Source organism: Astatotilapia calliptera, chromosome 3 (genome assembly GCF_900246225.1).
Source record: "Astatotilapia calliptera chromosome 3, fAstCal1.2, whole genome shotgun sequence".
In the NCBI taxonomy this organism is placed as follows: domain Eukaryota; kingdom Metazoa; phylum Chordata; class Actinopteri; order Cichliformes; family Cichlidae; genus Astatotilapia; species Astatotilapia calliptera.
In genome coordinates this window covers 9,856,865-9,881,684 of record NC_039304.1, presented here as the reverse complement: position 1 = coordinate 9,881,684, position 24,820 = coordinate 9,856,865, and the positions used below count along the sequence as shown (strand labels likewise).

Genomic DNA, 24,820 nt, shown 5'->3' with positions numbered 1-24,820 from the left:
AGCTCTCTTCCATCGTCTGTGATTGATGAAATGAGTCAAGGAGGAGCAGCGACAAGCAGAGGGAAGTAGATGTATTTATTGAAGCAAATAAAAGATGGATAGAGCGTGGGAGATAGAGGAAGCAAGAAAGAGAGAGAGAGAGAGAGATGAGCTGTCAGGGGTGCTTGAATGGCACAGCAATTGCCACCTTGCTTTTCTGCTTCAGTTGAAGTGAAAAGATTCACTTTTGGAGATGATATGTGCCATTCTGCTATTGCTTTCACCTGCTCCACTTTGGGCCTGCTAATGGATGTGCAACAACTGCCGTGCATGCACACACACAAGCGCACAACTTGTAATGCAGTCACCACAGAGTCGTGTTCTTTTGTTTCTCAAGCTTAGATGTCAAATCAAAGCATTTTTCCAATATTTAGGTCATTCTGTGAGTTGTAAGCCACTACAAACCTGGAAGTTTTACAGGTATACACACACTTAAAACAGCAATACAAACCTTACTCTTAACTCAGAGTGGGGGGGAAAGACTTTTCAAGGCAGCAGTAGTGTCTTGTTATGGCTCTGGTATGGATCTTCTTTAAAATGATGTCAACAGGAAGTCAAAAGCAAAGCAAGTGCTGCTCAGAACTTCCAGAACTTGGTGTCAATAACATTTCCTCTCCTATATCTTTCTCAGAGAGGACACAGCAGCACAGAGATCTGGATTATATGTTACACCTTTTGGAAAAGCATCAGATAACATGAGGTCCACAAATGGCTTTACAAATAAGGAAAGGCAAACATTCACACACATGCTGCAATAAAAAGTGGATGAGTAGCTTAAATGAACAAACAATAGGTAATGAGATGTCAGAGTGGGGCTGGCTGAAGAGAGGAGAAAGAGAGGACAAGGTCTTCTTCCTCTGATTTTGTTGGACTTTGTTCGTCTCTGGCACTGTGCTCGAAAGCTGTGTGAATACGTTACCCCCCTGGTTTATAAGTTACCCCCTTAAACCGCACTGGAAAGGGAAGGGGGAGCGAAAGGGAGGCGAAGGAGAGTGGAGATGAACCAGAGGGAGCGGAAGGAAAGAACCAACAGAGGAACAAACACAGACGAGAACAGAACAAAAAGAGTCGCAAATAAGAAGAACCTTGAAGAGTTGCAGCATAATTATTATCCATTTGCCACGTTTTGTATTGGTGTGGCCCAGCAGCTGCAGGGATGTGGATAGAAACCAAAACAGAGATGGAGGAGGCCAGCAGGACGCGTGCCAGCTTCAGTCGGCGTGTGTTGAATGGCCTGCTATTGTGCAGTGGAGACATGGAGCACTTGGATAAGTACATGAAGGGTAGGAAAAAACTCACAATACATGTCATCCAGAAGCCTTTTCTTACAATACTAATCTTAACCCTTTAAAGCCGGTCAGAGCGGGCACGCTCCGTTTTGCGTAATTATTTTTAAATCCCCGTAGAACCAGAACCTCGTAAGCTAGCGCAATAAGTTTTTTGCATATGAAACCGGAGGAGTTGTACTTACATCTTATGCCATCAGCTTGTCCTCGGTCACGGTTTCCTTCCACATATAGCTTTGCAAAAATTGCATAAAAAGCGCTTGCAGGAACAAAAGCACAATATTTGCCGATCCAATCAGCTGTTCGTAACACTTCCCACATTGAAACAGATGTCAGCACGAACGATCGCATGTCCGCCATTTCCTGCCTGAAACCGGAAGTGACGTCATTTCCGCGGAAAATGTAGTTTTTACTTGTAGGCCTTAAAAGCCTATATTGGTGTTTTTAAAAGTCATGTTTGACTTTATGCTTTTCTGAATAGTTTCTCAGATGCTTAGAACTCGAATTGCACTGCTTTAAATAGTTTATTTTGATGCACCTGCTGCTTTCTTTGCAAATTTGCATCAAATCCAACTGCGGCTGAAATTTTGTAAAAGTTGCACTCGCCTCTTTCAGTCCACTTTTACATCTGCAAGCATCTTGCTGTGAAGTGCTGTTTATTTATAGGGACCCTTTTTTTTCCTCATGTGTCCTCAGACAAGTCATTTGTGCTACAGCTGGCAGTCTGTGGCCTGAGAGGGGTGACCAGGGTAATTCTGGCCAACAACCCGCTGAGTGGTGGTCTCATCCTGGCTGCCCTGTACTGGGCTTCCCCCTGGCAGGGCCTGCTGGGAACTCTGGGAGTGTTGGCCTCCACGCTAACAGCTGTCATCACAGGACAAGACAGGTGGGATGATATAGAAATGCACAAACACAGGCAACACTACAGAGGCTGAAAGCAGTGAACATTTATGTGTCCATATTTAATGCTTTGGTCATTCTAAAAGCACATAAATAAAACATATCCTCTTTAACCTTTGACCTTGTAATCTACTCAGGTTCGCTATTGATCGGGGCTTCTACTTAAAATTCACAACTATAAGCCCTGCATACACACCACCCTGCATTTATTTTTGAAGCCTTCTCCCTGTATTTATACCATACAAAGTGAAATGTGTTTTTAAGGTTTATAAAACAATTCCAGCTGAACAGGAGATCCTCAAATTTTTAACTTTGACTTGCAGAGAAAATTTAATGTCACCCATGGGCCTCAGCTCATTAACTCAACTGAACATTTTATTTTTCTTGAGAACTCATTAAAATCTATTTAAAGCTTTGTGTTGCATTACAGAAAAAACAGTACAGATTTATTACCTTTCAGGGTTTTTTTTTATTTATGTATTTATTTGCAAAATGTAATCGTCATATGTAAATATTCCTGTTCTGTGTCTGCGTGTATAGTGTTGAGGTGGCGGGAGGTCATCATGGTTTTAATGGCATGTTGGTGTCTCTGCTTATGGGAGTGTATAGCTCAGCTGGAGACTGGTACTGGTGGCTCCTGCTGCCTGTCTTCCTGGGGTCGGCAACATGGTAAGAAACACATACACGGACGCATGTGTTTTATATTCCCTTCTTGTGTGTCCATTTTATTATAGTATAGTAGTAGTATTTCCTCAGAGTGCTTTCTCAACTCTCAAGGTTTCTCAAGGTTAATGGTTCAGGTAAGGGAATGGCTGTCATTCATGTTGTCCTTTCAGTCAGATTCTCCAAATTCAAAAGAAGATTTTTCCTTCTGTCTGCAGTCGTTCATATCTTTAATATCTGACTCTGTTTGCAAACTTCCCCATCTTTCTATATGTACTGTACATGTGAAAATCGCGGTCAACAAATATGACACTGATTAATCCAAATATAGCATGAAAGGAGGAGCTGACGTGGAGATGGGTTGCAAAGCAGCTTGGACATGCAAAGCAACCAGAGGCAATCTATGGCATGTTGCCTAAATAGCATGCTGTAAATGTGAGGTGCCGGTTGAATGCATAGAAAGTGTATCATGAGTTGTCTCTGCTGAGATCTACAGTAGTCAGTCAACAGGATATTCAAGAAAAAGAAGTGACTGCCTCAGTGACAAAACGTGCCTCCCACTGAAAAGTCCAGATAAACATTACAGTATACACTTTCTGGGTTTTCCTTTTGTCTATTTCATTTCTAAATGAAATAGACAAAATAGTAATATTTCTAATTACTTCTTCCTTACTCTTTTCATTTTTTCAGTGTCTTTCTGTTTAGTGGACTCTCATCGTTTTTAGACCGCTGGGACTTGCCTGCTGCCGTGTTTCCCTTCAACATTATTATCATCCTCTACCTCCTGTGTACTGGCCCAGAACACCCCTATTTTCCACACCACTCAATAAAACCACCAGGGGCCCTGGAGCCCAATGCTACAGAGCTCATAGCATTACAGGTAAAGAATATGTAAAACCTCTGAACTGGGATTCTGTCTGATAAATACTGTAGAAGTAATTACGTGAAGGTACAGAGAGGCAACTATAATCTGGAATCGACAACTAAAACCTTGAGATATGGAATAAGAATGACCAAAATACTGAAGGCTACATTGTAACTAGGGATGGGTATTGATAAGATTTTCACAATTCCGATTCCATTTTCGATTCTGTTTAACGAATCGATTCTTTATCGATTTTTTTTTTAAATAAAGAGAACACTAAGGTCGATTAGCTTACAACTTTGTTTTATATCTTCTCTTTGAACAAGATAGAAATTTAGGAGTAACATGGCCTTACAAACCCAGCAGTGAGATCTTAAGAGATCCACAGCCGACGGCTTTTCAATGGGGTGTCACAGGGTCCCCAGGAAAAAAAATAGTAAATGAAAAATTATAAAATAAATATTCTTCTGTAGCAATAACAAAGTATAACATAAAGTATTCAGTAGCAATTACACAAGAATATCCAGTAATGTCCCTGCCTACAATTAAACACGTTCACTTACCGAAAATCGGGGGTATCTCCTGTGGCAAATGGGTGCAAGCCTTTGACCACAAACTTAGACGAATGTCACCGAGCAGTGACTATCCTGGCCTGAAAGGAGATGCTACCGGTAGACTGCAGCGAGAACTGCCAGCATCTGAGCCAGACTCTGTCTGTCTCTCTCATCATGGTCGCCTAAATGCACAGCAATGGCAGGTTTTGTAATAAGGCAGATCGCGCTAACATAATATGCACTGTTAGTTGATTATTTACCTGCCGCATTAACAGGAGAAGGACGTGCAAACGTTACCGCTGCTGCTGGGTTGAGATTCACGAGTCCGGAGCGGAATTAAAAACTTCATTTAAGGTTATCACGTGTTTTGTGAGCAAATGCTTTTGCATAGTCGTAGTGTTTCCTCCCTTAAATGAAATATCTACTTTGCAAGTATTGCAAGTTGCCCTGTTGTCATCCGTTCTCGTAAAGTATAACCAAACTTTTGAGCGTTTGAGCCGCCATGTTTCCTGCCAGGTAAATGACGCTCCGCAACGTGGTGACGTCATTCGGGGCGACTGGAATCGATAAGGGAGTCGTTTGCAAAAATGGCAAACAATTCCAAGGAATTGAAACAGTGGGAACCGGTTCTCAACAAGAACCGGTTTTCGATACCCATCCCTAATTGTGACAGATTTTTATACCTGTCACTCTTTTGATTTTTGATTTACTTTCATACTGGGACAGAAAGTCTAACACAATGAAAATGAATTGTTCATTTGTCTCATATCATCTAGCCATGTCCAGGTGCATTATTTGCCTCAGGCCTTAGCTCCCTGAAGTTGTCCAAATGTTTTCTGTGAAACTGTGAAAATTATTGAGACTGATTTCTGCATATTCAAGTTTATGTTAGAGTTGACATCTTGGTTTTCAGTCTGACTGTGTTGGCTCAGTCCTACTGGCACAATCACCCATTATATCCTGTCTATTCACTCAGGTGCCATTTCCTAGAGTATGAAGTACTGTTTATTGCTATTTCATTACAAAAAGAGACATTTCTGTTTTCTGGCTGTCCTCACTGATATAATTAGAACTATTGAAACTATTAAAACGGATTATGAAATAAATGTGTTAAGTGTCATATAAGCTATAAACAGTACATAAAAAAAAAATCTAAATCTCTAACATCTTGCATAACCAAATAACTGTCTTTCGTGCGAGCCTAATTTCACTGGCACTAGTGATACTGTTAACTTCAGTGATAATTATCACACAGGAGAGTCAGATTTACAGTAACATTACTTTGAGACGAGGATCATTTAATGATCCAGAACACAGGTGGGCTGTGCTCAATGCATTAGAAGAACTTTATTACAGCACTATATCTCATTGATGCCATTAGGAGTTTATTAGTATCCCACACATATAAAAGCAAGTCACACTTTCTTAAAATGTGTCTCTCTGCTGAGAGTTAATGGTGCTGTGAGACTAGTAGAGAGGAAACTAATATTCTTATCCAGGATGTGCCAGAGGGGTAAATATTAAATAGTGAAAATATGCTGGCAAAGACGATTTTTAAAGATTTGGAGTCCAGCAGTGAATGCATTCGAAGTGCACCATGGGAAAAGTTTTAATTAATTTTAGTATGATCCCATTTTCTTCTAGATAGACAAATGCATATATATGAAAAAATTATAAGTGCAATTACTGGACAAGGTTGTACAGTTTGTACAATTTTAACCCACACTTGGAAACAACATGAATGCAGGATGGAGCCATGCCTTCATTTTTTTTTTCCCACCAAATGTTGATCTTACCATCCAAATGTTGCAGCATTAATCAAGGCTCATCAAAACAGGCAATGTTTTTCCACTTTTCTCTTGCCTCTCTACATTGTTCAAGGTTTTCAGAGTTACCTTGGCTGTAAAGAGTGGACGCTGTTACTGTTTCCTTCCTATCGGTTTGCAGCTTTGTGGCCATTCTCCGCTGACATCTGGCGTTAACAAAACATTTTCCCTTCAGTGATCTAATAGGTAAAGTCGCTTTCTTGGACCATTCTCTGTAAACCCTAAAGGTGGTTTTCCAGGAAAATCCCAGCAGATCAGCATTTTCTGAGATCCTAAGACCAGTGCATCTGGTGCAAACAATGATGGAACATTAAAAGTCACTTAAATCAGCTTTCCTCTCTCTGATATTTCTTCTTTCTTCTCTCTCATGTCTAAATATACTGAGAGCTTTTAATGAGATTGGCTAATTAGATATTTATTTTACTAAGCAGCAGAACAGGTGTACCTAACAAAGGAGACAGGGAGTGCCTAATCACTCCACTTTAAGTCCCACCAGCACATTAGCCACTTGATTGGTTTTATGAAATTCTGCCTGAGAAGTATCAAACTACGTGATGGTTAAATGGATTTCTGTTACTGATGAGCTGACATCATGAGGACTTCCACTAGAGATGCTGCTCATTTGCAGTCACAAACGGAAATATTAGAAGTTGGTAGGATATATAATGAAGAAAAAAAAAGAGACAGAAACCAAGCTTAACTAAGGCCAGGGTTATCCTAAGAGTGCGCATCATGTTGCAGCCTGGTCTCCAGAGTGAACAAGTAACTGGGAGCACTATATGCATAAGAGCAGCCAGCTATGACTCACCAGTTACTTAGCAACAGTCAGTGGTGGCGCTCCTGTTTGGAAATTATAATGAGTCAAAACTGTTTCAACGGATGATTTTTGCTGGGAGAATGTGATTGCACAGGTTAAGCTCTTTATAAAGGTTACGGTTTTAATTGTATTCTTTTCCGTTTCTATGGAGAGAAAGGGCTTGGACTTGTGATGAATGGTTTAAATATCAGGTTCCCAGTAAGTTTGGGAGTAGGTGGGTGGGCTGAGGTGGGGGTTCATGGGGATTTGGGAACTTGGGGCTCAGCAGTCAGGGACAAAAAGACAAAACAAAGTGAGAACTTACTCCTGAATTTGAAGCTGAAAGTATAGTAGACTGTCTACAAGTTGCTGAACAGTGTACCTTTGTAAGGAATTTATTTCCTTTCATCTCTTGAATTCAAATGAAAGGCACTTACCTTGAGCTGCTTCTCACAAGACAAGAATCCAGACTCTCACCAGCTGCTGTGTTCGGCTTTTGATCTCAGTGAGCCAGCTGGCATCTCAGCACTTACACAGCGACTGAATTTAAATTCGATCTTTGGCAGACCCAATTAGGTGACCCAAATCAGAAAAGCTTTGTGGTCATGTGGATATTATAATGTCTTAACAGCTAGGTTTATGCTCTAATGACAATTTGGCAGTTTAAAAATATACAGTCTATACAAAAATATTTTGTATAGACTCACACAGAGAAACACCAAATACGCTGGCATGACATCAGGTCACTGACTTGATCATGGAAGAATATCCAGTTTCTTTGTGTTGAGAAACTCCTGTGTTGTCATTGCAGTATGCTTTGTGTCATTACCATTGTACTGTGAAACTCTGTCAGATTAATTTTGCAGCATTTGGCTGAAACTGAGCAGAAAGTAAAGCCCTGCACACTTGAGAACTCATCCAGTTATTTCTGTCATCATCAGCAAACACATCATTTCCACTTGCAGCCATTCATGAGGACATCTCATGATTGTGGATTCTGACAGTGATGTGACTGCTTTCTCAAGAGTGTCCTTGACTGGTGGAAGGGGGGTTTTATATCAAAGGAAGTAATTTACAGTCATCAAGGTTGAGGGCCAAATTATCAGCTAACTTGCATTATTTTTAATTTTTATTTCTCATCTTACCAAAGCACACTCGTAGTCAGCACAGACTGCTTTCTCAACGAAACTGGAGCTCCAGATTCTCTCCTGGGCTGTTAGTACAATTAACCTCACAGCAATTCATGCTGTTTGTCAGATAACCAGCACCACAAACACGGTCAAAAGGTGCAGGTTAGTGACTCCAATTAGCCAAGGTTATGTCTAGAAGATAACCGAGAGCATAGTTTGAACCCACTTGTCAAACAAAGAGGACAAAAAGGAGTTATGCATTAACAAGCCCAATAACCCATGCATGACCTCAAGCCTTAATTCGGTTTATGTAAATATTTTTATCCCATGTTGGGCAACATGCTGGTGTGATGGCACTCTTGCCTCGCAGCGAGAAATTTCGGGAAATGAATCCACCATCAGGCCGAGGGTCTTTCTGTGTGGAGTTTGCATCTTCTCCCCGTGTCTGCATGGGTTCTCTTTGGGTACTCTGGCTTCCCCCCACAGGCCTGAGACATGTAGTTAGGTTAATTGGTGACTGTAAATTATCCATAGGTGAATATGTGAATGCAAATAGTTGTCTGTCTCTCGCCTTATGGCAAATGGGATAGGCCACTCATGACCCAGATAATCAGAAGAAAAGGGATTGATTTTATCCCATGTGTTGTTGCCACAAAAGAGAAAATGACATATAGATACCAAATGCATTAGGCAGTAGTCAGGTGAGGCACAGCTGCAGGAGAAGCCAACGCACCGGAGCTGCATCGGCTCACCACGCCGTCCTGCGTAAATAGCACTGGGTCCTGAGTGTGTGTTGTGGTTGGTGAAGTATTTGGCGGTGATCTGGAAAACTGCACCCGAGTATTGTTAAAACAGCAACCGTGAATAAAGTATGCTGGAAAGCATGAACGTGTGGTCGGGTCTGCCGTGGATTTATTACACCAGCTTAACGCATATGCAAATTTGAGCATTTTAACATGGGAGTCAGCTGGAATTGAATAGCCTGTGGAATCAGCCTCAAGTGTCTATTTAGGGAACTTCAGTCTTTGGCTCCTGTGCTTTGACTTCAGCTTTCATCCACTGGAGCCGAGAGACATTCTTTCAGTTTTTGTGCATGACTTTGCTTCATTATTTCTTTAAGAAAATAACAAAACACTGATGGCAGGGACATGACCTTAGAAGACCTGTAAGCAGGCTTCCTGGTATGAAGCTATCTGACAGAGACTACAGACTGAAGTTGTTTCTTCTTTTTTGTAGCACATTGCCTAAAGTGCATTTCTGTACACGACGATATGCAAAGTAACTGCAAAGTTGTATAAACTAGATTAGCCATGCTGCCAGCCGTCAGCCCTGTAAGGTGTCCTGAATATGGAGTCAAGATTTACACACGATTCCATTAACAAGCATCACACCCCGTGGCACAGTTTGTCCCTCACACTAAATAATTACTTTCCACAACTTTCAGCTCCATCACCTCAGATTCTTTTTTTCAGTTTTTTTCCCCACATATCAAAGTTTCTCCATCTTTCCCTCCTTCAGACATATTTCATTGTTTCCTTTCTGATTCACTCCATCTGTCTGTCTTTCATCGCATAAAAAGCTGTTCCTTTAACTTAATAGATTCCCTTTTTGTTTGTTACTTATGAGATTTACACCCTCTAAACCGTTCTTTTCATCTCTGTGCCTCTCTTCCTTCCAGTCTGTTTCCCTGCTCTGCTGTGCAAATCTCCTTCCTCCTTTCTTCCTTCTTTATCTCTCTCCTTCCCTTTAGTTTACAACGAACAAGGTCACTGTGATCCTGTCCCATCCTCATATTCCTTGCTACTTCTTCTTTCCTCTTCCTAATTTCCCCATTTTTATCCAGTATTTATTTTCTGTTGCTCTCTGTTTTACTTTTCTTCCATCAGTCTTCCTCCTCCATTCTTTCTTTCACTCATGTTTCCTCTGGTTCTCTCCAGAGATGGTGATGACGTCGATCCTATTTATATTTGATGTCTTCGGCTTCAGTCAGTCTGCTGAGGATGGTGCTCTGGCTGCACTTCACTGACAGTGTATTTAATCTTGCACAAACACACACGCATACACAGGCACGCATGCAAGAGTTACAGCAATATAATGAAAGACCGTTTATGACTTCTAAATATCCGCGACAGGCAGGTGCACCAGCACATCACCATGGAAACTCTTCATTTAACTGGTTTGGATGCAGCACGGGTGTGTGTGAATGTTGGTAAAAAAAAAAATGCTGATTTAAGCTGCAAGAAAGTCACTGAGGTTATTTCAACCATTGTGTTATTATGTTTTTGTGAGAGTGTTTCTGCTCTTGCAACTTATATAAATTCTGTGTAATGCTCTTCAGTATGCTAGGTAATAAAAGCAAAGCAAATAATCCCCTAAGTCCTCTCTTTGTCCAGGTAATACGTGGCATCCCTCTTGGAGTGGGTCAGATCTTTGCCTGTGGGGACCTGGGACCGTCCCTTCTCATCTTGGGAGCAGTTTTCCTCTACTCCCCCTTGCTCGCTGTCCATGCTCTGCTGGGATCCGCAGTAGGAACGCTGACCGGTTGGTTTCAATCTGTGTGCTCATGTGGCTGCGTGGGAGGAGTGGGAGAGAGAAAAGTGTTATTGCATTTGTTTGTGCATCATACAAATGCACCACTCACAATAAATCCCAATTTAACACAGTCTTCAGTGATACTGGGATCAACTTGTCAGCATTTCATTGTATGATACATCACCTTAGAGCTCACCACTTACAGGGAACTCCTAAACTTCACAGTAAAATGTGAGGAGGTGAGTATTACTGTGTGAAAATAGTTGTGTAACAATGTCCTCAGTGGCTCTGGGGTACCATTTCCAAGCATGAGACAATATTTATGATAGAAAGCCAGCAGTACAAACTATTTATGCTTACTGAGGGGAGAAGTAAACATCACAAGGTAGTTTTGTTTGTGTTATGGGGGGGTAGAAGGATCCAATTTACCTTCACAAAGGACTTAAAGTCTGCCTTTTTTGAGCCTATTAGGCCTTTCTTGAAAACATTGTAAATATAAGACACAAAACACAAAGAGAAATACAGCCTCAGTCAGACTGAAAATTGGAGTAGCTCATGGTTCCCTACAGAGCTCCTCTAGCTCTGTTTCATGCTCTGACGTCTGTGATTTTACAAATTGTGAATCCATTGTTTATCCATATGAACCTGCTTTAGTTTACTTTAGGAAAAATGCACACATTGGACAGGTTGCAAATCAATTACAAGGCTGGAAGACACAGATTATTCATATTCTTATTCACACAATTATCCTACAGTAATTTACATGCCTTGAGATTGATACCCAGGTGGAAGCATGATGATAATCCCAACTGAGTCATTAACATTTACACATAATATACTGGAAAACTCTGTTTATATTAACAATATTAACAGATTTGGCCTAAAAGCTATGCTTTATCGTGCTTTACTGGTTTGTGAAACAGTGTGTCAAAGTTGGTGTTACGCATGTAGTCACACCTGTGCCCAAAAGCAAAATGCAATACCTCTGCCAGGACCTGAAGACGTAAATGTCTGCATGCGAAGTGTCAAATGAAAGTGTGTTGTAATGAGTTCAGTTTCAGGTTATGTTCATGCATCTCTCTGAAATTAAGACATGTCAGCAGCAGATATATAAATAAGAAACTGTTAGCAGCAGCAGCTTGTGCGCACGAAGCTAAATAAAACACAAAGCAATTAGCCATGCAGAGCACTAATACTGCTGGCTTATATACACACCCACGGGGCTGTGGCACAGTGTTCTTCTGATATCTGCTTCACTCTGACTCTGTTTACACAAAAGAATGAGAAACGCTGGACGTTCAGCACTGATTCCAGCCACATCTATGTAACTTTAGTAAAGTGTCCTAAAATACTGTGTGTGTGTGTGTGTGTGTGTGTGTGTGTGTGTGTGTGTGTGTGTGTGTGTGTGTGTGTGTGTGTGTGTGTGTGTGTGTCTACATCATGTGTGTTTGTAGCTATGAGTCATACAGAATAAAAAAAAGAAGAGTGGGAGTGAGCTGGTACAGCTACACACTCACACAAACCTGTGGACACATGCTAACAGTGGCAGGGACATACACACAGGAGTGCAGAAACACACAAACACAAACAACCACACAGGCTGCTGCAATAAAAACAACGGTGTGATGGGAAAGTAATCAAAGGGATGTGACTATAATGAGATTGTGTAGGAGACAGAGCCAAGAGGAAGCAGCCTGATGTAGCGTAGCAGCTAAATGCAGACAGACAAAATGCCAAAGTCTCTCTCACTGCTATTTGTGCATTCTCTCTTTTTTCTGTGATCCATTCTTCTTTCCTTCATTTCTTTGTAATGTGGCTTTTGCTCTTAGTGATTTTAGAATTTTAGTCATATTTTAGCCATATTACAGTTTTTTCTGATTGCTTAAGCACATGTTATGTAACTATTGGTTAATTTAGCAAAACTCTACACACAAATAAAACAACCTGTCACCCAATAATCAAAACATTGTAGTTCTCTTGCAAAAGCAAACACAGCTAGATTAACTCTTCACACCTTTGTAAAAATGGTGTTTCCGTATCAAACAGTACACACAAGCCATCATCTAATAAGCACACAATGCGCCAACTGCACACTGATGGTATGAATACAAAACACATCTGGCGTTTGCCTTCCCTGTGCACAAGGTAGGCTATGTCAGTTTGAGCTCATACTTCTGTCATAGATCCATAAGCATGGAGGGATCCAAACTTCAAGTACTGGTGTTTAGTCAAACACATCAAAACAAACACAAGTGTTTATTTCCAAGTATAGGATTATTTGCAATCGCCATAATGACTATATGGGTTACGTGGTCTGCAGTGAACATGCTTCCTCTGCCCCCTCCTCGTCTTCCTCTTGCTCCTCCTTGTCCTTGTCGTCCTCTTCATCCTACTTCTTCACCTCCACGTCCTCTTCCTCGGCCTCCTCTACTTCTCACTCTTTCTGCTCCCACCATTGTACTCTGCACACACAGCTTACCTGTATTATAGTGCTTAGGCTGATTGCAAAGTGAACTAATTATCTAAGAAAGTTTTCACATGTGAAAGTGTGCCAGACAGTTGGCAAATTAGTGTTAATGATAGCCATACATGTGTATACTTTTGCTAGGAGTGTGTTGGAAATTTGGAAATTGAGTGTTGTGCAGTGAATTGTGCCTACAGTCTTGCAAAGTGTGTGTTACAAAATTGCAAACTGAGTGCAAAGCAGTTTTTGTGCTTTTAGTTTTGCACACTCAGTGAGTGGTTTTGCTATAAGTCTGAATAGTTTTAGAGATTGTGCTACAGGAATCACAGTTAGTGTTTAGGCATTTGGTAAAAACTGTAAGCTATTTGAAGTATTTTATTACAGTTTTTTCTGATTGCTTAAGCACATTTTTTGTAACTATTGGCTAATTTTGCAAAACTCTTCACACAAATAAGAAAACCTGTCACCCAATAATCAAAACATTGTAGTTCTCTTGCAAAAGCAAACACAGCTAGATTAACTCTTCACACCTTCGTAAAAATGGTGTTTCCGTATCAAACAGTACACACAAGCCATCATCTACTAAGCACACAATGCGCCAACTGCACACTGATGGTATGAATACAAAACACATCTGGCTTTTGCTTTCTCTGTGCACAAGGTAGGCTATGTCAGTTTGAGCTCATACTTCTGTCATAGATCCATAAGCATAGAGGGATCCAAACTTCAAGTACTGGTGTTTATTCAAACACATCAAAACAAACACAAGTGTTCATTTCCAAGTATAGGATTATTTGCAATCGCCATAATGACTATATGGGTTACTTGGTCTGCAGTGAACATGCTTCCTCTGCCCCCAGCATCTGGTCATCTAGCAATTCTGTAAAGTAACAATTTCAGTATTTTTACATCAATGGTATTGGTGTGTTTCTCATTGGCATATGGCAGTGCTACAAATCTTTGTGCGAAGTGACTGTACTAACCGATTCTCATTTCAAGACGTCCTCATGGTACTTGCTACAGTGTAGCGGCTCGAGTTAGGCTGGACCCGTTGGCCAGCTACCCTCAGGGTCATTCCACGGTTGATTACATGGTCCACTATTGTAGCTCTGATGTCATCAGCAATTCTATTTCTTACTCTTCCTACCCTTCCTCTCCCCCCTCCTCGTCTTCCTCTTGCTCCTCCTTGTCCTTGTCGTCCTCTTCATCCTACTTCTTCACCTCCATGTCCTCTTCCTCGGCCTCCTCTACTTCTCACTCTTTCTGCTCCCTCCATTGTACTCTGCACACACAGCTTACCTGTATTATAGTGCTTAGGCTGATTGCAAAGTGAACTAATTATCTAAAAAAGTTTTCACATGTGAAAGTGTGCCAGACAGTTGGCAAATTAGTGTTAATGATAGCCATACATGTGTATACTTTTGCTAGGAGTGTGTTGGAAATTTGGAAATTGAGTGTTGTGCAGTGAATTGTGCCTACAGTTTTGCAAAGTGTGTGTTACAAAATTGCAAACTGAGTGCAAAGCAGTTTTTGTGCTTTTAGTTTTGCAAACTCAGTGAGTGGTTTTGCTATAAGTCTGAATAGTTTTAGAGATTGTGCTACAGGAATCACAGTTAGGGTTTAAGCATTCAGACAAAACTGTAACATGAAAGTCACTCACTTTTGTCTCTGTCATTTAGACACCTGTAATTTCGGGCTCCATCAGAAAGATTTTAGCTGCTGCAAAACCCAAAATTTAGCCGCTAGCCTAAAATATGCTCTTATCCAGCAAACAATCCTGTTCCTAATTTTAAATGCTGTTGTTACTGCAATTGGCTTACTATACATCTGCCAGGTGACAAATCTCTCAAAAAAGAATAAAACTAAACTTAATTTATTATTTTTGTACTTTTTGTCTACAAAAGTCTGATGTATCAGATTCCTCTGCATCACAGATCTCCACAGTTGTTCTTAACTACTAAACTATACTGTATATACAGTCATGAGAAAAGTTCATAACATTTACTGTGTAATTATAAGCATCATTTAACCTCTTGGTATTGTTTGGTGAACCAGAAGCTCTGAATAAATGTAAAATGGACACCCACACACCGAAAGAAAAGAAGCCACAGCGGCAACAATTGAGACAGTTGAGAGTGTGAATAAGTGCTACAAGGTTAAACTTACAACTGAATCCTGTTCAGCAGAGAATTAGAACAAGAATAGAAGGATCAGTGTCAGGAGACAAAACATAGAGATGGAGAATTGAGAAAGGGTATAATAAGTTTTGAAGGGAAAGTAAGGATAAGGCGTGACCTGAGTAAATGAAATAAAAAAGTGACAGGGAGAGAAACAACAAAAGACCTTGTATCATTATTTGGACAAGATAAGTAAACCGATAATCTTTTGTGATATACAAAAAAACCTGTATAATTCATCTATGGACTAAATGTCACCATTTTATTTCTTTGTTTGTTTGTTTAGGTTTTGTTTTGTACTTACAAAGTATGAAATCAGTGACAAAAACATAAATAAAAACAAAAAAAATGACTGTAGTGCTAAATGTGTAAAGATCAAATGGCAGGCAGGTGGCAGATGTTCAGAAATGTGTAATTTATTGACAGGCCGATGAAATCATTGAGGCTGTCTCAGCTTAACAGCTTCATCGCCTTTTAATGTCTTCAGAAGGAGGCAGAAAGATACAGAAGCATGGGTCAGACTTGGAGAGGAGAGAGTGTGAGGACATTTTTAGAGCTGTCATTCAAAGGATTGTGCTGTAAACTAGTCCCATGAGGGATTTCAGGAGGAGGAGATCAGGGGCTGTATGTAGGCCATAGCCTGTCTACCTTCTGCTGCATTCATATTGTGTATCAGGTACAGGAGGAAAGAAAAAGTGAGGCATCAGAGAAGTCAACTACGGTTCACTCTTAACTCTGGGTTCTTTCATCAAAAGATTTTTCATCAAATCTCACATCTGCATTTGTGATTTTGCATAGCGTAGCATCAGGAGAACAAAAGAAAGGAGGAAGAAGGATGTTTATTTGTGACATGAAGTATAATGTTGTAATGCATAGGGATGTTTAAAATATATCAAATTAGAGTGTAAAGTAAACGGCAACACCTGCTTTTGTGATTTTATTTAGGCTCTTGGCAGAATTATGGTCAAACTGTACACCAGTGGTCTTGAGTCAGACCTTCGGGTATTACATAAGAAGCTTAACGACATACATGAAGTATTTTCTGTGAATGGCTGAGCTGAACAGTCGGAAATTTCTGTTTATAAAGTCAAAGCATGTTTCTATTAAATTTCATAGTAATAATAGAATAATGGAAATTTCCAAAGGTATGATGATTTCCAGCAAATTACTGTAGCAATAATCATGAATCAGGCCAGCAAAAAGAAAAACTGCCCATTTCTACTATATTTCATAGTAATATTGTTTTCACATTTTTATTCCATTATTACCATGTTATTACCAAGCTGTAATATAAAGTACTACTAAAGCTAAGATAAATAATTCCATCTGATGCTTAGACTGTTGAACCCTAGAGAGTATTAACATTTGAGTCCACAATTTTCCCCCTTAAAAACATCAAAGGATGCGTCACTAGTTGCATGAAGCCCAGAGGATCAGCGCCTCCAGAATTACTTTCATGGGTATAGCCACTAAAAATATTGGGGTGGCACACCTGAAACAGAATTTCCAGCTTTATTATGCTGTTCCTGCCTCTCACCCTACGGTACCTAGGATAGCGCAGAATTATTACCAACATAGGACGGTCTTGTCAGGAGGGCCCACTGGGTGGGAAAGGAAATTTAGGAGGCAAATACCAAAATACCAAGTTAGACATTATGCAAAGTTCGTATGAGTTCATTGCGATAAATTTCTCCACCATTTAGTCTTTTTGCAAGTCACTGTTAATGGAGGAATGTGAAAAAGAAATGGGAGGAGAGGAGAAAAAAGGAGAGGGGACATACTGGATTTAATATGATATGAATACTCATTCTGACTCATTCTGATAGCACAGATGACATCAGAAAGAGAGTTTCACATCCAGAAACACACAAGAATAAAGACGTAAAAACAGTAAAAAAAAAAAAATTTAGTATCCTCCAGGGACTTTCTCCATCAAAGCTATTAGTCTTTAATGGTGTAGAAAGAGACCAAGTGGGAAAAGGAGGAGTGATCAAACAATGAAGGGAACAAGAAAAGTACTGCGTGTGAGAAACAAAAGAAAATGGTTGGAATAAAAGATGGAGAGTGTGAAAGGAAGCAGAGACAAGAGGGGAGTGAAGCGTTTAACGAGCAGCTGCTGAAGGAGGTGGCCGTAAAAACAGAAAAAGCAAACGGGAGTGGAAGCCAATAGTCTAGCAGACACAGAGTAAGGAAGCACCACAGGGGTGTGGTCAGTCTGCTTCAGGTCCAGACTGCCAAACTGCTGCTGCCAATGCCTTGTAATAAGGAAATCAATCACAGCACTGCCTGAGGGTCATTAATCTACAGACGAGCCACCAAAATTGATAGTTCCTTATAAAATACAGTCTGTAAAACCAGCATCAAAGCGACCACGCACAGTCGCCATGCATTTACACTGTGTATTATCTTTCCTTTTCAGGCATTAAAATGAAAATGGCTGAAAGATAAAAAATAAAAATGTACTTAGCAAAGTGGAGCTCATCCAACTTAGTGCACATGTGTGTAAATGATTTATAAGAAGAGCAAACGGAGGATTAAAGGGTCACTCCTCACAACCAGACCGTGTTCAGTTATTTATTTTATAATATTCGACATATCCAGACAGTTAAAAATCCATCACTCCTACTACAGGGCTCGTGCAATATGCACTCTTTTTATCCAGTTTATATAGTCACTTGCATTAGATCTGAGGGAAGGCACTGGGGATTAGACACAATATTGGTGTGGCTCTTGGAATGGAAATATTTCAGAAGCTGGTGGATTATCACGCTATTTTTCACATTGATGAACAGAATTTGGGCATAATGTGTCCTAATGACTTACAGGTTAAGCTTGTTGTTAACGAGTACACGATAGATTGCCATGAAAGCTGATATTGGTATGTCCTTGAAATGAATATTAATTATTTCGATTGTGTCCTAACTATTAATCTGCAATCTACAACAGGTCAACATTTGAATATGTCCAATACTGTAATTAGATTATCTCCTGACATACTAATTAGCAATTGCTGGCATTCTGCTGATGGATTGGGATGCATTACATTAAAAGGTGTTTACCTACATGAGGGAAGTGAACATGCAGCCATTGCAAGTTAGGTATATGACAATGGAGCAAAGTTTAAATAATCAATCAGGAAACAATCTAACACAAAAACTTTTCCAAAAGGTCAGATCTGCTCCAAATGTAAGGTTGAAGATGCATCCATCCAGCTCCATCTGTTGCCTTCCTCTTATCTGATTCAGGGTTACAGGTGGGCTGAGGTTATTCTGGGTCGAGAGGTGGGGTATACCGTGTACAGGTGACCAAGCTATTGCAGAACTAACACAAACAGACAACTGTTCACACTCATATTCCGGGGTACACGAAGAGAACCCACATAGACAGAGAGGAAACAATCAAACTCCACATAGAAAAGCCTCAACCAGTCAGTGGATTGTGCGCCACAACACTGTGTTGCAATACTTTTTTCTTTTTTTTTACATTTCAACAAAGGTTAAATATTTCAGAGAAATGTTAACTGTCATGCTCACTGATTCTGGAAAAAAAAACTTGTTGGCCTTTGCAGACGAACTCAGTGGCTCTACGTGTTCTTACTTCATTGTATTGAAATTGTTATTCTCCCTCAAGAAGGTTAGGAGACATTGTGCAGCTGGTGCCGGAGGCCAGGGAGAAAAAATGTCAGTGCTTTTGGCCCTGCAGAGATTTATCTGGGCCAGCATGCCCCCTGTGCAGTTTGCTTTTAGTTTCAGCGTCACACTGTTGTGGATATCTCGTGTGCACGTGAGTCAGAGGCAAGGCATTGACCTTGTCTTAATCCACCTGCCTTCTTGACATCAAACTCAGAATGAATTAATCTCTTGTGATGAAGATTTGAATGTTATTCTCTGTTTCAAATCTAAAACTGCATGTCACTGATATGTTAAGTGTTAAGAAAATGTAATAGGCAGATTCCCTTTGGTGTGGCCCCATTCGACATACAGTGGCTCAATTCAACCTGCAATATTCTGGAATACAATAGACAAAGCAGGCAAACTGGCAGCGGTTACCTTAGTGATGCATCATATTCTGTAAACCCAGTTACACAAGACTTTAAAATACTAACTGCTCTTCTAGGAGCTTCAGTGAAATGTTGATATTTAGTGACATTTGTTCTCTAATCTGTGCTTTTCTCTTATTTTTGTATCTTGATTGTATATATATTCTCCTGTTTGCTATTTATTCTTGCTGTCCACTATTTATATTTTATTGCTGTGGAGCACCCACAATTTCATTATACATGTACAATGACAATAAAGGCCGATTCTATTCTATTCTACTCTGGACCAGTTTTTGTCTCTTCCTGTGTGTTGATTTGAAGTAGCAGCCAGGAAACATTAAAATGTCCTTATTAGGTTACACGCAAATTACACGTTGCACTGAGAGCAGCCACACAATAGTGTGCATGTAGCACCACCACATGGACAGTTATTTAGTACTTCAGCTTGTCAGTGATGGATACAGTAATTAATTGTTATTTGTGTATTTCCACTTGTGTTATTACCATATTTGTGAACAAGTGTGACTCATTCATTGGCTCTTGTGTGTGGCAGGTTTGTCCATGGCAGTGCGTCATGAATCTCTGTACTCAGGTCTGTCAGGGTTTAATGGAGCTCTGGGCTGCATGGCTGTTGGAGGATTCTTCATCTTCAGCTTGTGGACGCACCTCTTTGCTATCGCCAGTGGTAACACAGACACACAGACACACACAGGCACAGTTATTATCTGTTGTCTCAAGTATCTAATGGCAGTTAAATGACGCTGTAGTTACATAACAAATGATGTAAGATGGCATTTAAGTACAAATTTATTCTGGGGGATGCTCTTAGAAAAAGCGCCCTACCAAACAAGTACCTTGGGTATCAGGAATGTGGTGGGAAATCTGACAAATGGAATATGTGGAGTTACCTGCTGTGGTGACGCCTTTTAGATAAGAGAACAGCTTAAAATGGCTTTCAACAGCAATACAACAATATTGTTTCCCATTTTTAAAATAATATGTTCTTGAAATGAAGTGGCCTTCCTTGTATTTGTCTTACAGAATTAATAAAACAGCAAAACAATATTTTTGCTTGTGTAATTGTGAGTCTCAGTACTTAAATATGCCACTGGAGGGCATCAAAGGTTTTATTACTGGTCCAAATGTAAGATTCCCATTGCCTCTGTCCATGGTGCTGAAGCATTAAAGCAGGCTGTCACTTAGCTTTAACCCTTTAAACCAGATGTGGACAACTCCAGGCCTCAAGGGCCGGTGTCCTGTAGGTTTTAGATGTATCCTTGACCCAACACAGCTGATTTAAATGGCTAAATGACCTCCTCAACATGTCTTGATGTTCTCCAGAGGCCTGGTAATGAAATAATCATTTGATTCAGGTGTGTTCACCCAGGGTGATATCTAAAACCTGCAGGACACCGGCCCTTGAGGCATGGAGTTGCCCACCCCTGGGTTAAAGCAGTCAAATGTTTTTTTTTTTTTTAAATTAATCTTGATAATGTGGGTAAAAAGTTTTCATGTGTCGAAAACCTGATAGTAATAAAGAAATACTCACAGCAACCAACTTACTTTGAGAGGAAATTGAGGTCAAACAAACAAGACCCATTTACATGGGTCTCTGAGATAGTCACCCGTTTGAATGAAAGGCCTCTTTTTTGTGCATTTATGTAATTTGCTCAATGTGCTGATATCCTTTGACTCATCAAAATGTCACTTACTCCATCACAGCTCTTCTCAGTGAATCATCACTAAATGAATTCTTTTGTTGATCATTCTGATGTTGAATCATCCCTCCTTAAGAAGAATATGGCATGTCTCCATTAATGACCACATACGTATGAAATAAACAGCTTATTTAACCCGCAGTCACTCCATTTATGTACATACACTACTTCCACTTTCCTGTCATTAATTCAGTTTATTTCCCCCTTTTCTACATTATCCCTCTACTTATTACTGCTCCTCTCCTTTTTTCCTCTCCTTCATGCTGAATAGCTGTAATTACACTGAACAATTATTTCTAATTGTGTCAGTTATAAGCTGGAAAGGCATTCTGAATAGACAGATTATCTTTCTATTCAGAATGTGTTTCCTTTTCAAACCTTTAACACATAAATACAGAATAAAATTGCAGCTCAGGCAAAAAGCGGTACTGACCCCTCTGAAAAGGGACCTAATCTGCTCACATTAGGTAAATTGGCCTTACGTGGAGCTGGTACTGTGTCTACTGTCAGGAGAAAGTGCGACTAAATACCACAGAGCAGTATGTGAGACAGAAACCTGGAGAGTGATAGGGAGTGAACATGTGGAGGATATATTTGACCTAATCTTTTATTTTTCTCCCGTCCGCAGCCTTCTTCTCTGCATATGCTGACATTGCTTTGAGCAATTTGATGGGAACTGTGAGTACACACAGAGGCCTTTCACAACCCTTTTCACATTTTTGATCCCACGCTTGCAAGCTTGGCTTCTTATGTGTTATACTCTGTAGAACTTCCAATTCTTCCAAAGTAGGATATAGCTTTCAAATTGATTGGAACTCGATTGTGAAATTTAAATCACTTTCTTTAGCCTTAAATGTGTTTACAGGAGCCACCAAATGTAACTAAAATAACTATAACTTTCAAATAAGTAGTTACAATCTAAAAACATGATCCCTGTACTTTATGGATTCAGTGTCCTAAAAGCTTGCATATATATAGAAGGAGAATTTCCAAAAGCAGTGGACATGAAATTTTGTCTCACTTCAGTCTTATTCATTATTAAAGATCCTCTCTCTTTTTTTCTGCCAAGGTTGGTCTGCCAGCATGCAGCTGGGCAGCTACTCTGGTGGCCACACTGATGTTGCTGTTGACCGGCAGTTTAGCAGCGTACCGCATCCCGACTGGTCAAGTGAGAGCTCCTGAACGCAACCTGCAGTTGCGAAGCCAATGGGAAGCTGGAAACACCGAAGAAAGGGAGAGCGCAGATGTGTAGCGTGAGGATAGACATGCACCTGTGTACGCAGCACTGTATCTGGACTGTCATGTTGTTAGCTGGATGGAGTAGACCATAAAAGTTTTAGGTAAACATTCTCATGTCAGCATAGGCTTGTTAAAGATGGTGAACACTTTACTGAACACTTTAAGGAGGAGTTCATTCTATATTTTGCCCACAGTGTGGCAATTAAGGCACAGTAGTGAATTGATCAGTTGTCTTTACATAAATGTATGTATTCAAACCTGACCATTTCTATTAAATATGTCAAATATTCCACTCTGATTAGCCCCCTGTATTATTTTCCTCAAATGACACACAAAGCCGACAGAAACAGGCACTTTAAAGGGAAAGAAAACCTCTTTTAATAAGCATGAAAATCAACAAGTCAATAAAATCATGTTTTTTTGGGGTTTTTTTTTAAATGACAGTTTTACTGTTATTGTCAATAAAAACACAGACTGAATTCTAGTTAGTTTTTTGTTTTTTTTGGTAGGTTTTTTTTTTCCAACTCGTTCATTACCCTGCATAGACATACAACAGCACTCCACTGGAACTCACTGTAAACACAGACCATACATGTTGCTCAATGCAGGCAGGAAACTGGATAATGAGACGCTGAATTTAACTGTGGTCAGCTGCGTAGGCCTGGAATTTAAAGGCAACTGCTTTTATTATTATTACTTTTATCATTATTATTATTACTATTATTCTTATGACACTTGTTAAAAATTCTCCCAAATCAAAAACATTGTAGTTCACTACGCTTTCTTTTGTCACAGTGCTCCATGTTGCCTGTGTAGATTGTTCACGTACATATATTTCCCATCATCACCCTAAACACGCACGCCTACATTCACACACGCACTTTTAAATTAGAAAAAAATAATAATAACACTGAATTTCCATAAAGGTGAAACAACAGCGTTCTGCAACAAACAATGTGACATCTTCTCTAAAGATTTCCTCTACATCATGCATATTTTGCTGCCTTTTTTTTACTCTTCTACACAATTATCAGATCTGGGACTACATGAAGTACTTAACAGACAATGCTGATGAAGCTGGTAAGAAGAAGAAACTTACAAAAGTGCCTTTCAGTCTGTGATTGATCGAGCATAATAGTTAAAAAAAGTAGAAATATAAATACCTGCACAAACAGTAGTTGCGTCTTCTTAAGCTGCATTACAAAAAAAGAACATTCATAGTTCTACATACTTTAAGTTGAAGATTTGATTGTGAGTGTCATTGTGCTTGTTTAGAATGAGTGTGTGTGTTTGTGTTTGTATGTGCACACGGGCGCAAGTGTGTGTGTGTGTGTGTGTGTGTGTTAATCGCAAAGCTGGAAATCACCAACTGTACTTGGAACATTATACATGACGATGCTTCAGGCCCACCACTGCTGACCAATCACAATCTTGTGGTGTCATGAAGTGACACCTTCAGGGCTTCTTGAAAGACTTTCCAACATCTGGTTAATGTTTTGATAACTCCAACATTTTCTCAAACTGTTTAATTGCATAATTCTAACTTAACTTTAAAAAATGAAGAGGGTGGGCCGCTAAGTCAAACAATGATGATTTATCAATGGCTTTTGGTTTCATGTGCAACATAAACCCCAGAGTCCTGGGTGAAAGTCCTGTGGTTAACACAGTGAAGCACCATAACGTGCCCTTTATCTTTCTCCTTTTTCTGGCTCTCTGCGCTTTTGTCTGACTTCCTAACTGCCTTTTCATACGTCTTTAAGCTATGACATCACAACAACATGATTGGCCAGTTGCAGTAACAGTCCGGGAAAAGCAATAATTGTATTTTATTTACTAATAGTCATGGAAAGTTGTAGAAACAACATCTATGTAATGATGAGACAGACCTGTGTTCACTGCTGTTTAGAATAGAGGCAGAACCACAAAGCTCTCTTGGTTTGTATTTTTTTTTTTGGCACTCACTCACACATGCATACATCTCATACAAAATACACACGTGTACCACCACCTAGGCCAGTGTGTAGCGGTTTTTACACACTGACAATGTCTGTAAGATCTGACAGCTGTATAAATTTTGTCAAATGAGGGAGCGGTATCAGTTATATCTAACTCAAATATGTGTAAACTTTAGATTGTGTATGTGTCTGAGTGTGTGTTACTGTGTTTCTCATGAATTTTAGCACGCATGCGTTTGCATTTTCTTGTTTTGTTCCTACGTCATAACAGCTACAATGGCTGTCCACAAAAAATCATGTATGTTCAAGCATGCCAGTACAATGGTATTTGTTTGTGTCCCTATTCTCTGAACAGCCACACAGTTTTTTGTTCTTCATGCACGTAAACATTCATCTAATCTAAGCGAGTGTAAACAGTGATGCCAGCCAGCCTAGTTCTGATTTGATGTTAGCATACTTTTTAAACCAGCAGGACAGGCACTGGAAAACATCCTAAATTTAAACAGGAAAAAGAAAACGACCATTTATAAACAAAGCGAAGAGAGGAGGACGCTAGGTTAGCCACAGAAGCTTTTCCCTGGGCAAGTTTTGTAAAGGATTATTTCATCTTGACTTAGAAGTAGTTTGAAGATTGACA

The 24,820-nt window shown here is 39.9% G+C and overlaps 1 protein-coding gene across 2 annotated transcripts; it reads left to right on the top strand.

Annotated features, from left to right (window-relative positions):
- Positions 1 to 866: 866 nt before the first annotated feature.
- LOC113018568 (urea transporter 2) lies at positions 867 to 22,677 on the top strand. 2 transcript variants are annotated; one of them, XM_026161672.1, is made up of 8 exons: positions 867 to 1,322; positions 2,022 to 2,211; positions 2,835 to 2,894; positions 3,579 to 3,768; positions 10,453 to 10,600; positions 19,825 to 19,956; positions 21,618 to 21,667; positions 22,059 to 22,677. In XM_026161672.1, the coding sequence occupies exons 1-8, from the start codon at positions 1,196 to 1,198 to the stop codon at positions 22,239 to 22,241; spliced, it is 1,080 nt and encodes a 359-aa protein (XP_026017457.1). In that variant the 5' UTR covers positions 867 to 1,195; the 3' UTR covers positions 22,242 to 22,677. The 2 variants fall into 2 exon arrangements, with proteins under 2 accessions (XP_026017457.1, XP_026017456.1); XM_026161671.1 differs by having other exon boundaries at positions 2,766 to 2,894.
- The last annotated feature ends 2,143 nt before the right edge of the window (positions 22,678 to 24,820 follow it).